Raw genomic sequence first — 18,000 nt, forward strand, 5'->3', positions numbered from 1 at the left:
GCAAAATTGCAATTCTGTACCTAACCCGAGAACAATCACCATTGCTTTTGATTCCATTGATCCATTGCAATTCTAATCTGCAACCTCGATTCTCGACCTACCTACCAATACGTTTATCTCTAATACGAGCAGCAAACTTTAAAACCTCACAACTCCTCGCAAATATTCCGCATTTTTGTTTCCAGTGTGCAACTTCCTCAACATGTTTGAAACCAGAAGGAGAAACAGCGTTTCAGAACAAGAAAAAAAAGTCAAATGAAAAGCAATAAAACGCTAAACATGAGGTACACCTTTTAGAGACCGCGCCTGCCAGTAGTGGCCGAGTAGCGGCCGCGGTCTTCACCCGTTCCGGGTTCATTGTCACGCAAACGGCACGAACCGGAACTTCTTACTCAGACTGGAATCGCCAACCAGTCCCACACCATTCCCGGAAACTCCCAGCGCACTCGCCAGAAGTTGATGCTGGGAATGTTGCTGCTGTTGCTGTTGATGCTGCTGCTGCTGTTGTTGTTGGTGATGATGGTGGGAGGAATTGCCATTGAGGTGATCGTTGAGAGAACTGTTGTTGTTGCTACTACTGTTGTTCTTGGCGCAGTAGGCGGTGGACGACCGTTTCCGACCCGGACCGGATCCGGAACCGGAGGAGGTCGTCGATACCACCACTGCTGCTAATGGTCAATCCCTCCCGATCCGTTTATGTATCTGCTGGTGCTTGATGAGGTGAGCCTTCTGCCGGAAGGCCTTGGCGCACACTTCGCAGCGGAACGGCTTCTCGCCGGTGTGCGTCCGCAGGTGAACCTTGATGTTGCTCTTGTTCAGGAACCCCCGATTGCAGATGTTACACCGGTGGACGGGTTTGTCCTTGCCGAGTAGCAGGTCACTGGCTCCGGGGAAGTTGATGGAGGCTTGGGATTGGGCGGCCGCCGCCGCTGCCGCTGCTGCTGCCACCGCGGACAGCTGCTGCTGGTGTAAGGAAGACTGCTGTTGCGCTTGCTGGGATTGGCCCTGGTGCACTTGGTGGCCGTGGCCGTTGGTTTTGCCCTGTTTGTGAGGTCTTCGTTTGTTTTTTGGTGTCGTTGGGGTCGTGGTAGTGGTATGCGGGAAGTTGCCTAAGAGCTCCGGACTACATAGGCCATCCGATTTGAGACCCATGTTGAGAGCAAAATGAGCATTTTGATGGTTTTGCAGGTACCTTCCGTTGAGAATCAGGTTCTCGGTTGTGGATACTACCGAGCCTGGAGGACTAGTTGAAGTCGATATCAGCTCGCCGCAGTAGGACGTCGACGTGGGCGTTTCTATCTTGATCGGAGGCCCATTCTGTAATCGGTTCTGCAGCAGGGGCATGTAGGTATGCGTCAGCAGGCTTTGTAACGTTGACCCGGACGTGTGACCCGGAGAATGAGGTAGGATCAGTTCACTGAGGGAGTCCTGCTGGGAAACGATTAGTTTGCTGTCGGGCGTGGCACATGTTCCTTCGATCCATGCATCCAAATCCATCCAGGAATCCCTCGTATCATTCCCGTCGTCTTTCTCTATCTTGTTGGGTACTGTCGTGTCCGCAATGGCCGACCCTATTATCGCTGCTATGTCTTCGATTGAGCTCATGTCGTATTCGGACAGTTCTTTGGAATCGACGAAGATTTTCGCCGCGGAAACCGAATCCGCCCCACTTATCACGCATCCCTCCGCGCTTGCCGAGTAGATCTTCCCGTCGATTGAACTGTCCGAGAACAACTTCACATCCTGCAGGCAACTGTCCGCTCCGTTCCCGTCCGGATTCAGCACGGAGTCGGGTAGACACGTGGATGACGAAACAATATTGTTGTCGCCATTGTTCCCACTGTTCGCCCCATTCCCAAACGAATTCTGCGGATAATTGTTGTTCTCCTCTGGCATCCGCTGCGCAATCGCCGTGTAGGAGTACCCCGAAATGCCATTGATCGACAAGTGGCCCGTGTTGAACGAGGTGAACGAAGGCAGCGGCTTGACATCTCCATCGTTGCTGGAACTGTTACTGTTGATCGAGGTCGAGTTCAGCAGCAGATTCTCCAGCACGTCCATCGAGTTCTTCTGCGTCTCCGAGTCGCTCGGCAGCGATTCCAGGTCCGTGTCCAGGAGCAACTTCTCCCCGTCCAGCAGGTACTGGTCCTGCACACTGGTCGATTGATTCCAGCAAGGGCTCATCAGCAGGCTCTCGACCTCGGATTCGTTTTGTCCACTCATCATGTGGTTGACCATTTGGCAATGGTCTAAGTATGTTTTCTGTTCGCGTATGCTTTTGTAAACCCTATCCCTGTCACAGTCCACCGTGAGATTTCTTCCGTTTCCAAGAAACCGATCAAAAATTTCGCTACCGCTGCAACAATCTCTCAGCAAATCCTAAAGAAAGTGACCGACGTCAGGAGCGGTATCCGGTAGTACATGGCCAGACCTGGAAGAGAGAGAAAACAGACAAACTCATTAGCGTGGTCGTAAAAATTCATGAAAGAACTTAATTAGGTTAGATATTTGCACATCGTCGCGTCGCGGACCCACGAAGTGATACGCATCGCTAACCAACTGGTTTAGGTAGTTTACGAGCACACGCGCGCGCGCAAGCGCGAGGGGGAATTTGCATCCCACCGACCGAGCGAGCGTGCTCCAGATGCCTATCGTAAGCTAACCGTCAAATTTGAATCCCATGTTGTTGGCGAGGCTTTTAATATGCTAATTCGCGGGAGAGCGGTTTTAATTATTCAAAGCAGCTTGCGGATGATCCCCCCGGTGCGGTGGTGGTCAAGTTTTTATGGTGTGTATGGAGTTACCCGAAATGCACCTATCTCCATCGGGTTGACCTAATTTGGGGCTTTGGTGTTTTATTTCGATTGTCATTGTGATTAGGAGCGATATCGGTTGGCGGGAGCGAGCGGTAATGCGATCTCGTTGAATGGGTTTATGTTTCCGAGAATTTGGGTCACCCTTTGCTAATTTTGTCGCTCCCGTTTTTTGTTGAATGGAGTTGGGACCGTTTTTCTGAAACACCTTTGTGTGGAATGGACTTTGTATTGCGTTGATTTTTTTTTTCAAATGTTTAGAGGTTAATCAATCCTACGGAATCAGCTGTGAAACATTAGCTGTTACACTGGTCCACATTCATGAAATAGGTAAATGCTCGGGAAATTTATTTGAAATCACAGAAATTTTGCACTGAAATCTCCATTGGCTGTTCGAGCCCGTATGAAGTTGATCATCAATATTACCTTCTTTTTTCGATCAGCCTAGATAGCTGTGTAGTGTCGGTAGCGATTGTCTCAATTGGCTAAGAATAACACTACGGATCGCCTGCTCCGGTGGTAAGAGTCCACCAACTGGTGACCCCTAATTCATGGTGTGATGCGGCTTTATGCTTACCCTGCCTAGGAATGAATGGCTAGGGGGGGGTCTAATAAAAACCTAACCGTAAACGGAGCCTGTGGAGTACCAGGGCGCCCTCCACAGTATGTTTCCCTTACTGCGGAGCAATGGTGCAGTGGACCTTGTGTTTCTCCGAGACAATCAGCTGCCCTTCTTTAGTCTCGTCTCACTAGAGGCTAAATAAGGGCGGGATTATGAAGATGTTGTTAATTAGTGTATTCTGTGTATCCTCGCCCTTGGCGTTTTCCAATCGATACCGATCTGGTTTTGTTGCTGCTGTTCTTTGTTGTGCTGTTGTTGCGAAGAGTTTATTCTTGCCTAGTTTGGGTAGTGGCTACGGTTAAGATAGCTCAGATCAATCTTCAGCATAAAAGAACAGCAACAATCAATCTTTGCAGACTTATGCAAAATGGTACAGCCCAAATGGCCTTGGTCCAAGAACCTTACTTCCGTAAGGGGAAATTCTATCTAGGAAACCTTGTGAATCCGGTGTTTGCTACTTTCAGTAAACATGAAATGGCAAACTCGCGTGTCATGTCTCGAGGCTGTGTGCTTGTCAACAACGCAATAGTTGCTACACTCATCGCTGAACTAACCACCAGAGATGTATGTGCTATATCAATTGATGTATCTGTTGGAAACCTCAACAGGAAATACGTCTATTGTTCGGTGTATTTGCCGCATGATGAAGCATCCCCTACGGATGCTTTAAAACACGTCATCGCATACTGTACTTCAAAAGGCCTTCCGCTAATTGTTGGCTGTGATGCTGATGCTCACCATATCATCTGGGGCAGCTCAGACATTAACTTGAGAGGCTCCAGTTTGATGGAGTACTTAAGTAGCACAGATCTTGCATTACTTAACAAAAGCAACCGCCTAACCTTCATGTTATCTGCTAGAGAGGAAGAGTTAGACAGAACCCTTTGCTCTAGTAGAATTAGTCACGAGCTGACCAATTGGCATGTGTCAGATGAAGAATCTTTATCTGACCATCGCTACATCTTTTTTGAACATTCAAATGTTACTTCGCAAACATTGCGTTTCAGGAATCCCCGGTCAACAAACTGGAATCTTTTTACTCTCTTGGTAGCGGCCAAATTTCATGGATACTCACCATCCATTGACACTCTAAGTGATTTAGATGGTGCCGTTGATACTACAATGACCTTCACCATGGAAGATTTTGAAGAAGCATGCTATCTACAGTCTGTGAAGATTACAAGAGGAACCGCTTGGTGGAACTCTGATCTGTCGAAACTCAGGAAGCAATGTAGAAAGAGTTGGAACAGACGACGTTCGACTGGTTCGGAGACTTTCAGGTCGACTCGCAAGGCCTACAGGAAAGCTCTCCGATCTGCTGAATGATCCGGCTGTACAAATGTTTCCAGTTTAAGTGAAGTCAGTCGGTTAAACAAAATCCTTGCGAAATCTAACGATTTCCGAGTGAACGTATTTCGTTTGCCAATGGCGATCTGACTTCCTCTGATGAGGAAGTTCTGGAATGCTTATTCAGCACACACTTTCCTGGATGTGTGGATATTACATCTTCGGATGAACCTGATGTCTTCTCTTGTAGTTATGATTCCCTGACCTTGACTTGGAGTATTGAAACTATAGAATCGATTGAGTGGGCACTTAATAGCTTTGCTCCTTTCAAATCTCCTGGGGCAGATGGATTTTATTCCGAAAGTGGGTCGGTCGTGCGTCGTATTAAGAAGCAAAGAGTTTCTGACCTATCAGTTTGACCTCTTTTCTTCTGAAATGCTTAGAACGCATTGTCGATCATTACATCAGTGATGTTCATCTGGCCAACGTGCCTCTTCATGTGAACCAACATGCCTACCAATCTGGTAAGTCCACTGTGACACAAGGTTGTTTACGATATTGAGAAGGCATTCGCTCAAAAGCAATCCTGCTTGGGTGTTTTCTTAGATATCGAGGGTGCCTTTGACAACGTGCTTTTCGATGCCATATTGGAAGCCGCACGGGGTCATGGTATATCTCCAATGATTTCCAATTGGATTAATCAAATGCTCAAAACCCGATATCTCTTCTCGACATTGCGTCCAGCAGGGATTAGGAAATTGAGTGTTTGTGGATGCCCCCAAAGGGGAGTCTTATGGCCACTTTTGTGGAATCTGGTAGCAGATACGCTATTGAGGCGACCCAATAATAGCGGTTTTCCTACTTATGGTTTCACCGACGACTACCTAACATTGTTAGTCGGTATGTGCATCAGCACCCTTTTCGACCTGATGCAAAACGCTCTTCAGGTAGTTGAGGGTTGGTGTTGCCAATACATATGGCCTTTCGGTTAATCCGAGTAAAACATTTGTAATTCTTTTCACGGAAAAGCGAAACCGTAATGGTGTTCGACCTTTACGTCTCTTTGATTCTGAAATCAATGTGACTGAACAGGTAAAGTACGTTGGAGTCATTCTTGATTCCAAGCTTTCCTGGATACCTCACATTGAGTTCAGAATCAAGAAAGCTTATATGGCCTTCGGGCAATGCCGGCGATCCTTTGGTACAACTTGGGGTATGAAACCCAAGCAATTCAAATGGTTTTACACAACTGTTGTTCGTTCAATATTGACCTATGAATGATTTGTGTGGTGGCAAAAGGGCGAAGTGAGAACGGTCCAATTTCAATTGGGGCATTTTCCAAGGGTTTGCTTAATGGCAATGTCTGGAGCGTTCTCTTCAACTCCCACGGCAATGCTCGAAGTTCTCTTTGACGTTTCCCCACTACACATTCATCTCAAACAAGAAGCACATTCTTGCATTTACCGCCCATGGGTACTTGGATTACTAGAGGAAACTCCTGTGAAACGCAGTTCAACACACACCTCGTTGTTTCTACTTTTGGTGAATTGGGACAGTTGTCCTTGCTCCAAGTGATCTTACAATTGCTTGTAATTTTCCATACCGGACATTTTCCACGAAATTGAGGTTATCTGGAGAGAAGTATTTCAGACGGCATCGTATGTTACAGTGATGGCTCCCTTCTCGAAGGTCGAGCAGGTGCTGGTGTATATTCTCGTGAGCTTAGGCTGCATCAGTCCTATTCACTTGGTAGACACTGCACCGTTTTTCAGGTCGAAATCTTTGCTCTCATGTGCGGAATGTAATCAGCACTTCAGCAGCACGTAATGGGTAAAGTGATATACTTCTGTTCAGATAGCCAGGCTGCTAGTAAAGCACTTGTTTCGGCCAACTCCAGATCGAAGATAGTTCTCGCTTGTCGAACTCAAATCGAGGAGCTGAATTCAGCAAACGCTGTTCACCTTGTTTGGATACCTGGCCATTCTTGCATCGCTGGAAATGAATACGCTGATGAGTTAGCTCGCACTGGAGCATCTTATGACTTCACTGGCCCTGAGCCAGCTATTCCGGTATCCAAGCTTCAGATTGACACCTGGGCTGCCACTCAGCACAAACAATACTGGAATAGTTTGGAGTCATGTCGTCAAACAAAATTGTATTGTACTGAGCCATCTCTAGGGGTGGCAAAGTATCTTTCAAAACAGAATTGCAGCATGCTGGTCAAAGCATTGACTGGCCACTGCCGACTCAGCTATCACATGGCAAATATTCAGCAAGCTGATTCATTTTCATGTGATAGCTGTGAATCCGATTAGGGAACTTCGTATCATTTGATATGTACCTGTCCAGTTTTTGCGCATCTGCGTTTCCTAGTACTCGGAAAACACTTATTAAGTGAAACTGACTTCAGAAACCTGAATCTTCAGGACGTTCTGTTGTTCTTGACCCACTGTGGAAAAGAGCTTTAGGATCTTTATACGCTTTATGCGTTATCACAGTGTCCTTCTCAGGGCGTTGTTTGAACCCATTGTGGTACGCTTATGCGTATTTGCATTATCCTTTTCAGGGTGCTATGTGAACTTATTGTGGTACGCTTTTGCGTGTACGACGATCCTATTCCCTCACCTGTCCTTTCCCCTGTCCGTGTCAACATTTTAAGTCCGTATCTCAAGGCGAAGTGGACCCTGAAGGGGTCTAAACTTATCAAAAATTCTATAGGGGTTAAAAGCTATTACAAGTTTTATTTTTGGACAAAATGTACCTTTTTAACGTTAAAACTTCCTCCTACGTTATGGAGGTTTTGGCTTTCTCAGTTTAGGGAATCCAAACGATTAAATTGGCATTTCCCCTTTCATGGTTTGGATTTAATTTAATCGGAATCCAAGCCCTAAACTGGGAAAGCCAAAAACTCCCATAGAATTTGCAGTCGAAAATCTGTAGCAAACTTTTTCCTAAGTTTAATGCACATTTATAGGGCTCAGGAAAAATAGAGCACCATGAGATCTCAGCAATATCATTTTGATTGCCTACTTTTAGGCCATTTCGGGCAAAAAAACAACTATCAGATATAAGAATCGTTTCCTAACAAGGACATCAAAATGCAAACATCTCGTATTGAAACGCGAATCAAGATGTCCTCTTATGATTAAAAAATCCTAGACTAAACCCAAGCTACGAAAGCAACTAATGTTGCGAGCCAAAAAGTAACCTGCCAGAGAAAACACGATTACAGGATTGACTAAAGGATCAACAATAATTAAGAAACCTCGTCATCCTGTCATCGGAAATTGTTATCCACTAGGATGGCAAGGCAAAATTTATGTTCTGTGTAGTGTTTGTCCAAATATTCTGTTACACATTTGTTGTGTTCCATTACAATATTTTTTTTATTTATATTTTAATTAACCCGTCCGGCCTAATAAGTCTGTTAGGGTGTAGGATTGCGTCGAAGAACCCCTCGTCGATGCATCGCCCACAGTGTGTGGATTTTTATCGCGAACCACTGAATGGTTCATGCTCAGCAGGTGATACATTCGCGAATGTAACATTTCGTGAACCGACATGCTCGGGAACGCTCCTCGAAATGCTGTTCATTCTCTTGTTCGGTTCGATACGAAAGCGCAATCAAGAGAGAAGATGCTCGATAACGCTAACGAAAGCGATGCATTCGGTAAGAATATTTTTTTGTCATAATTCTTTTTTATTGTGACTACACAACCTGCAACGTCATGAATACAGTTAAATTAAATCTGGAGCTCGATTTGAATAGGTCGTATGTGCTTTTGTCGATATAAAATTCGATCAGTTTATTTTAGTAATTGTAGCAATATGGCACATATTTTGCAAACTTTTAATGATGGAACAGAAAGCCTGTTTTATGAGGATTCTGATGTATGTATCAACTTTGCTCAATTTCAACGGTTTTCGCTATAATAAGCGAATCCAACTGATCGAATTTTTAATCGACAAAAGCACATACGACCTATTCAAATCGAGCTCCAGAAATAGTAGTTCACGTTTTTAAAGCGAAAACGCATTAAATACTGATAAAAATAACGATTATTCACAGTTGTCCCAAGCCAACGATGAGAGATCATCGGTAAGTGTTACACTAAGCGATGCCAGCTCATCGCCGCAGTTTGTCTATATCGGAGCATCTTCTTTGTGTTCCTTCGTAAACCATGCGACTCGACGAGAGAACATACACCGCTTGGTAATTGAAACAGAACCAACAGAAGGGAAGAAAACTGCCGAGTGGTTCACTTATCACTTTTTCGTCCAAACACTGTTAGCCAATGAGAAACCCAAAGGAACCTAAAGGAGTGCAATCGACCGAATCGCAGTTCGAAATTCATCAACAAAGGGCATGGATGGCTTGGACGGAGCCTAAATCCTATTTCATGTGTTGCCCCGATAAATATATGTTCGAGAAGTAATTGTTGCAATAAATGTAATCTGTTGTTAAATAAACTGTGTAGTTATGTGAAGTGCGGTGCAGAGCTTGATAACAAAATCCGAAGAAGTTTCTACTCAATTGTCCTGGAAAGTTATCCAACAGTCAACTAAAGTCAGCCCACGTTCATTCCTAAAATACAGTCCACATCGGAAGGCAGTCAAGGACCAGTCTCAAAACAAAGTCGTAGCAATGTTGGCGTAAATCCTGAAGCTATCGAGGAACCGGATGTAGCCGTGCCAAAGTTAGATCCAGTAAAAGTCGATTACATAAAAGGTATGCGCTCGTTGTTTTCGTAAAAATCATAAAAAGCTTTGTACTTTCCCTTTCCCAGAGCATTTCCAAGAACAAAACTCCCGTTTCTATGCAGAAAACGCGTTACAATGTTCAATATTGTCAGAGCGTTTTATCGTATGAATTCAGTTCTTGAGATTGATAGTAGACTACAAAGAAGCCGATAGAGGCCATTTTGTGATTCAGTCTTGGATGTCACCAACACCTGATACATTCCTCTTCTCTTTTTTTTCAGATCGACTCTTTGAAAGGCGCTTACTAATGCTAGATCAGTGCCATACAGCGCAGCTCATGGCGAAGCAAGTTCCGAAGCATATTGCTCGTGCATTATCGAATAACCCTAAACTTAGAATTACCAACATAGGGTAATGGAAATAAGGAACCTTTGTTCTTTCTCCAGTTAGCCTAGTGGTTAAGGCTTTGAATCGCCATTCCGGAAACGGCGGGTTCGATTCCCGTTCCGCTTGGGAAAATTTTCTCGACTCCCTGGGCATAGTGATTGTACTTGCCTCACAATGTACACATTCATGCAATGGCAAGCAAAGACAGCCCTTCAATCAATAACCGTGTAAATGTTCAAAGAACAATAAGTTCAAGCGAGGCAGGCCAAGTCCCAGAGCGGACGAAGAGTCACAAAGAAGAAGTTCTTTCGAATGTTTTTAATGTTTCGAAATCCCTCGAAGCCAGTGATGTCAGATTTTTTCGCAAGTGCTTCCGTAGATGAAAATTGATGAGCGGGGGGGGAGAATTTCAGAAATTTTATTCCGTAGATTCAGGTCGAAAATTCGTAGATTTCCCGTAGCTTTCCGTAGGTTTCCGTATAAAAACCGTAGTTCCGTAAAATAAGCGCAATTCCGTAGATCTACAGAAATTTCCGTAGATCTGGTAACGCTGCTCGAAGCTGCGAATGTAACTGTGTTTCATATGTTGTTTCATATAATAAAATACAACTATTCATGGCCCACGTTGGGTGCCATACTACGAACAAACAGAAATGGAACCCTATAAATGCTCTTTTTTTTCATTACGAAAAATAAATACAACATTACAAATGCACATTCCGAGCCTTCCAAATAAACGAATAAGTAGAAAAAAATTACAAAATGCACAAAAGATATATGACATTACAAATTCATACTTACAACACAAAATAAAAGTGCCCGTTTAGCCTCAATGAAATAACTATTTACGCTCACAGGATGAAGAGGTTTCATTTATTGGTTTGTGTCCATCAGTCAATCCTGGAATCGTGTTTCATTTGGCCGATTCCATTCTTGTTAAGGGTATTTGTTCTGTATTCATAACATGAGTTTTGTCTAGGAAAACGAATCCTAAATGGGCATCTCGAACCGGGTTCAATACGAGAGTTTTACATTTTGATGTCCTTGTTAGGAACCGATTCTTATATCTGATAGTTCTTTTTTACCCGAAATGGCCTAAATGTAGGCAATCAAAATGATATTGCTGAGATCCCATGGTGCTCTATTTCTCCAGAACCCTATAAATGTGCATTAAACTTAGGAAAAAGTTCACAAGTTAAAAACAAGTTAAAAAGTTTTAAAACAAGTTTTATTGTTGTGCTGTATCTTTTAAAGATACAGCACAACAATAAAACTTGTTTTAAAACTTGGATTTTTTTTCGACGAAAAAATACCCGATGCCAAAACAGATGATTCTAATAGGTGGTTAGAATTGCATTATCTCTACTCATTTTTGAGATTCTGACAAGAAATATCCAAAAAGCGAGAATTTTGACCACATTTTCCAATCATAAAGGAAACCAACCCTATTTTGCTCGATAACTTTCAAATGAGTGAAGATATCGTCAGTTTATAAGAATCGGTTAGGTTTTTATCGAAAAAAGTTTCATGTTTTCTACCTCCATACAATTTTTGAGTTATTTGAACCCCTTGAGCAACTACTTAGAGCACCTTTACCGGTGCGCGACTAAACTAAATTACATAGCGCAGTATCATAGCGCTAAACCTTATCGGGGGCTACTAACCGGGCTAGTAAAATAGCAGCGAGGCTTTCGGGAAACATCGGGCGCTCAAATTTAGGCGCCCGATAGTTGCGCAGGAAACGATTGCTATTTCATATATGTCAAAAGTGTTGTGTTGTTTTTTATTTGTTTGTTTCGAACAAAACGCACCAGTGGTAAGCAACACATTTTGTAAACACTTGCAGTTAGAGAAAATGTGCTGCGAATATCACAAGCGAAAATGTACCCCCTCAAGAAATTCCTCCGGGGAACCCTACAGCACTTTCTCCTTTGATTCCTCAATAAACTCCTGGAATTTCTTCTGGAATTTCTTCAGGCATCCCTCCGGAGATTAATATAGAAATCGGTCCGGGTATTTCTCTTGGGATTCCTCCAGGAATTCTTCCAGAGATTCCTGTAGCAATTGTTCCTGTGATTCATTAAGGAACTTCTCCGGGAATTTCTTCAGAAATTCCTTCTATAATATTTCTAGAGCTCTTTTACGATTCTTCCTGTAATTTATTCTGTCATTCCTGCAAGAGTTCGTAAGGAATTCCTCCGGAAATTTCTCCAGCAATTCTTCCAGTTATTCCTACGGGGATTATTGCAGGAAATCCTCCAGGATTGCTCAAGAATTTATCCGGAGATTAATCTGGAAGTTCCTCCGGAAATTTCATATAAAATTTCTGTGGAGATTCCTCCTAGAATTCCTTTAAAGATTTCCCTAGAAATTCATCCGGAAATTCCTCAAGTGAATTCCCGGAGGAATTTCACTAAGGATTCCCTGGAGAAATGCCTGGAGCAATCCTCAGGGAATAGCCGGAAGGAATTCCTGGAAAAAATCCACGGAGGAATTTCCTGAAGGAACATCCGAGTAAATTTCTGAATGAACCCCCGGAGAAATTTCTGGAGAAATTCCTAATGGAATTCCTGGAGAAATTATTTGAAAAATTCCCGGAGGAATCCTCGGCGGAATTCCTAGAGGAATTCTTGGAGGAATCCTCGGTGAAATTCCTGGAGGGATCCTAGGAGGAATTCCCGGAGCAATTCCTGGAGGAATTCCCGGAGGTATTCCTTGAGGAATTCCCGGAAGAATTCCTGAAGGAATTCTCAGAGGAATCCCCGGAGGAATTCCTCAAGGAATCCCCGGAGGAATTCCTGATGGTATTCCCGGAGGAATTCCTGGAGAAATTCCCGGAGGAATTCCCGGAGGAATTCCCGGAGGAATTCCCGGAGGAATTCCTGGAGGAATTCTCGGAGGAATCCTCGGAGGAATTCTCGGAGGAATCCTCGGAGGAATTCTCGGAGAAATCCTCGAAGGAATTCTCGAAGGAATTCTCGGAGGAATTCCCGGAAGAATTCTCGGAGGAATCCCCGACGGAATTCCTGGAATGATCCCCGGAGGAATTCCTTGAAGAATCATCTGAGAATTTCGGAAGAATTTCGTGAGGAATCACCAAAGAAATTTCTGAATGAATCTCCGGAGGAACTCTTGGAGGAATCCCCGGAGGAATTTCCGGAGGAATCCCGAAAAGAAATTCCAGTAGAAATTTTAGGTAAAATCCCGGAAGGGATTCCTGGGGAATACGTATTGCTCGAGGATACTCAGTAAAAATTCATGCTAGAATTTCAGAGGGAATTCCTGGGGAATCCCAGAAGAAATTCTTCCATAATATGTTTCCAAAATATTTCGTTTATACCGCAACAGTATTTGGCAACGACCGGTACGCAATCCGGTAACTAAATATAGTAGCGACCGGTGTGGAAATGAGTAACTATACTAAAATGACAACTCTGTGGGCAATCATTTTACTCGCCCAGATAGTAGCCCCCGGTAAACTTGCTCTTAGCTTTAATTCCAAAAGTAGACTTTAGTTCCAAAAGTAGAATCCGTTCAAAATTTTGTAACATTTCCTAGCAGAGTTCTAGGATAATCCCTGTCGTTACTCTAGGGTATTATCTCTCAGTATTCTTGGTCAGTCTTTCTCAGGATTCTGAATCTATTCTTTTCACGATTCTGGAGTAAACCTTGTCAAACCCCAACAAGGATCCCTCGTAGGCCCTGTGAATATATATCAATATTCTGGAAAATCCCTTTCAGGATTCAGAATGAATGCTTATCAGGAATTTGAAGAAATCTCAGAATTCAGCAAAAATCCCTTTCAGGATTCTAAAAAGTTATTCTCAGGATTCCAAATAGTCTCCCTCTCTATCTTTCTCTCTCTCTCTCTGATGGTTCCGAGGCAATTCCTCACTGGAATCTAAGATAACCCCACTCAGGCAGAACCTCTGGTGGAATCCCTTTAACATTTCTAAAGATTTGGGGGTAAATCTTTCTCAGAATTGTGGAAGGATCCCAATCAGGCATTCTAGGATGATCCTTTTCAGAGTTATGGAGAAATCCCTCTGAAGATTCTAGGAATCTACGATTTAAACGGCTACGCAGTCTTGTAATTTGGGAAAACGAGGTTTATTATTTGCCCGACGTTTCGACACTGGGGTTTTGTGTCATCTTCAGGGGTAGATTTGCGCCGATAGCGTACAGTCCGTTGCAAAACTAGATAAACCAAATAAGTCATGTACCAACAACAACTCGACAAGACAGTTACAGTTAGACGAAACATAAGACCAAAAACGAAAAATTAATTACCCCTGAAGATGACACAAAACCCCAGTGTCGAAACGTCGGGCAAATAATAAACCTCGTTTTCCCAAATTACAAGACTGCGTAGCCGTTTAAATCGTAGATTAAAACCCTCAGTCGATCCTCCAGAAGATTCTAGGAATTTCTTCTCGGAGGCAGTTATGCCAAGGTTTCTAGGAGAATCCTACCCAAAACTATGATGAAATACTACCCAGGTTTCTGGGAAAATTTCTTTCGAAAATAAGATGCAATATTTCTCACATTTTTGGGAAATTCCTCTCAGGGTTCAGGATAAATCCTTTCTAAAACTCTAGCAGAATACATCTTACTTAACTTCTGGGGAAATTTCTCTAAGTGTTTTGGAGAACTCCCTCCTGGCGTTTGGGGAAATCTATCTCAGGATTGTGGAAGAGTAATTTTAAAGATTCAGGAGAAATTTTTCTCATGATACTTAGAAATCCATCTCAGAACGAGAGTATCTCTAAGAACTCTTGGGCAATCTCTTTGAGCATCCTGAGAGAATTCTTCTCATAATTGTGGCCAAATCTTTCTCACTATTCTGGGAAGTTACTTCCAGAGATTGTGGGAAAATCCCACACTGGATTCTGAGGGAATTCTTTTCAGCATTCTGGAGGAATTACTTTCCAAATTCTAGGAATTATAAGGAATCCCTCCAAAGATTCTGGGACGACTCTGCTCAGGATTCTGGAGGAATCCAGAGAGTTCATCTCAGGTTTCTACACATTTAATTTGTAAAACCGTGTACATATAGGTTCACGTATTCTCTCTCGTTTGTCGGGTGAAGATCACTGCGTCCAGATTTTAGAACTATTGTGATATACCCTTTTGCTGTGAGGTACGCAAGTTATCTCAGTAACATATTTGTCACTGAAATACCTTGGTATCGACTGAACTCAAGACCATCTATTACACAACGCAACATTTTTTTGTCTCAAGAGCAAACTTATGTGTCTCCGAAGGATTTTGGGCCGCTGAATCCGAATCCGGGCTCAGATTTGCTCTAACACGTCACAATTTTGAGCTATACCTCAATTTATAGGGCAAAATATGCGATTTTGGGCTTTTTTGACTGCAAGCCATAAAGCAAGGAAATATTTTTTTTTAAGCAATCAAAAGGTTAATTGGTCAATTAACATCTAAATTAACGACTCATGCAAAATATTTCGTTTTACCAAATCGAATTTGATAGTTTTAAGCGATTTATGATAGGTACGATATTTCCCATACAAGTCATTCTCCAAAAGTTGCATGCAAGTTTTCATACTAACATAAAATGCTTAAATCTATCAAATTTAATTAGGTAAAACGAAATATTTTGCATGAGTCGTTAATTTAGATGTTAATTGACCAATTAACCTTTTGATTGCTTAAAAAAAAAATATTTCCTTGCTTTATGGCTTGCAGTCAAAAAAGCCCAAAATCGCATATTTTGCCCTATAAATTGAGGTATAGCTCAAAATTGTGACGTGTTAGAGCAAATCTGAGCCCGGATTCGGATTCAGCGGCCCAAAATCCTTCGGAGACACATAAGTTTGCTCTTGAGACAGGCAAAAACTTATTTTTTGTTACGCTGTGTTATTGATGAATAGAGATCCTGAGTTACAGTATGTGACTCCCCCATTCTGGCGAGACTAGCTTTATGAAGCCAACCACGTCCTTGGGAGATAAGATCCATATGTCAGCAGGCCCTAAAAAGGGCTTGCTGAGAACTTTGAACCTACGTTGAGTGAGTGCAATGCAATAGCAGAGGATGTGTTCTGATGTTTCCCTCTCCTCGTCACAGAAGCGGCAATTTGAGGTTTGGATTGCTCCGATCTTTTGTAGATGGTATCTGCAGGGGCAGTGTCCAGTTATTAGACCGGTGTAGATGTTGAGATCCCTTTTGTTGAGACCTAATAGTTGTTGGGTTTTCTTGGGGTTTATCGTTACGAGCCTTTTGGATTGGCTCGTATGGGGAAGTGCATTCCAGTTTGATGTGATTTGACTGACCATATATTTGTTCAGTTCCATTTTTACAGAGCAGTCTGAGATCCCGCAGAAGGGCTCAGGGCCAATGAACCTTTCATTAGATCCATTCCTGGCTAGCTCATAAGCAATCTCGTTTCCCTCTAGACCCGTATGTCCTGGGATCCAATATAGGTAGACTCGATTGCGTATGGATAAGTTTTTCAAAGCCAGAATGCATTCTCACACTAGCTTTGAGTTACATGTGTAGTTATTAAGCGACTTAAGTGCCGCTTGGCTGTCAGAGAAAATACATATTTTTGCAAACCTATACTTTCTCCTCAGGCATAATAACACGCATTCTAATATTGCATATATTTCCGCCTGAAATACTGTGGGCCACTGTCCTAATACACAGACAGATATTCTTGTTCTAGGGCCATAGATGGGTTCACGTATTCCGAGATTTGCACATCCGAGAAGTCAGCTACCTAAATGCTGTCATGACTTCTCAGTTAATAAATGCCGAGACTCGGTATAATATACCTCGTTGCTAAGCAATCTACCTGTTTGGTAGCAATTCAGAAACCGAGATCCACACAGCCGAGCTCGGTGAGTAGAAAGATTCTGAGACAACCCCACCTAGGAATCCCTCTCACATTTCCTGAATAATTTATCCCAATATTTTGGAGCAGTCCCTTCCAGGATTGTAGGAAAATGCCTGTTAAGGTCTTGGGTCAGGATTTTGGTGAATTTCTCTCTGGATTGTGTATGAAGAGCCCTTGTCAGGATTGTGGGGGAATCCATATTTATGAGAATACCTGTCAGGACTCTTTAGCAATCTTCATCAGAATTCGTGGGTAATTCTTCCTTTATATTTGGAAGAAACCTTCTCAGGATTGTGGAAGAGTCCCTCTCAGAGATTCTAGAAAAATCCTTTCCAGGATTAGAGCTATGGCGTAATTCTGCTAAGAATTCTAGGGAATCCTGTCCAGGATTCTGGTGGAATCCCACCCAGGAATCTAGTAAAATCCCTCTCTGGAATCTGGAAGAATCCCTCTCAGGAATCAAGAGCAATCTCTTTCACTATACTGTGAAAATCTCTCCCTGGAATTTCTCTATGTATTTCGGAAAAATCTCTCTTAGAATTTCGGGGGAATCTCGTTCAGGATTGTGGAAGTCATTTCACTCAGGATTTTCAGGAATCCACATCAGAATACTATTTCAGTATTTTAAGAGCTCTTCAGCAATCCCTTTTAGGATTCTGGGAGAATCGTTCTCATTATTCTGAAAGAACCAGTCTGGGGTTTGTTTGAAATTTTGAAACATTTTGTAGAAGTAGGTATCTCTTAAGATCTTGAGAGAATCTGTCTCAGGAATGTAAAACAATTCTTCTAAAGATTCAGGAGGAGATTTATCAGGATTCTGAATATTACTTCTCAGAATTCTATGAGAGTATCTCTGAAGACTCTAGGAAGAATCCTTCTCACGATTTTGAGAGAATCCTCCAAAGATTCACGGAGAATTTTTTTTTCAAGATTATGTGGGAATCGCTTTGTGGACTTTTAGCAAAACATCATTGCGGAATTCCTTCCCAGGATTCTGCGTGAACTCATCTCAAGGCTCTGGGGAAACCCTTTTAATTTTTGGTGTCCGTTTAAGGTTCTGGAAGAATTACGTTCAGGATTCTGGAAGTAGTCTCAGGGTTCTAGGAGAGTCCTTTGAGGAATCTAAGTAAAATATCACATTCTGAGAAAGTTATCCCAGGATTCTGGGGGGAATCCTTCCATGGGTGCTATGAGAATCATTCTCAGCGTTCTGGAATTATCCCTTACAGAAGAATTTCTCTTCAAGATGGTCTGGAATTTCTTTCAGAGTTCTGTAGAATTTCTGGAAGATTGTCCATCCATTTTTCTCAGGATGCTATGGATTCTATTCAAG

At 42.8% G+C, this 18,000-nt stretch overlaps 1 protein-coding gene across 1 annotated transcript in view; it reads right to left on the reverse strand.

The window, feature by feature from the left end:
* Positions 1–390: 390 nt before the first annotated feature.
* LOC109413913 (ichor) overlaps positions 391–18,000 on the reverse strand; it is a 169,156-nt gene continuing 151,546 nt past the window's right edge. The window contains exon 3 of the mRNA XM_062855594.1: positions 391–2,431. Within this exon, the coding sequence (XP_062711578.1) occupies positions 676–2,238 (1,563 nt within the window). The 5' untranslated portion in view covers positions 2,239–2,431 and the 3' untranslated portion in view covers positions 391–675. The remainder of the gene's footprint in view (positions 2,432–18,000) is intronic.

This window comes from Aedes albopictus, chromosome 3, assembly GCF_035046485.1.
Source record: "Aedes albopictus strain Foshan chromosome 3, AalbF5, whole genome shotgun sequence".
In the NCBI taxonomy this organism is placed as follows: Eukaryota; Metazoa; Arthropoda; class Insecta; order Diptera; family Culicidae; genus Aedes; species Aedes albopictus.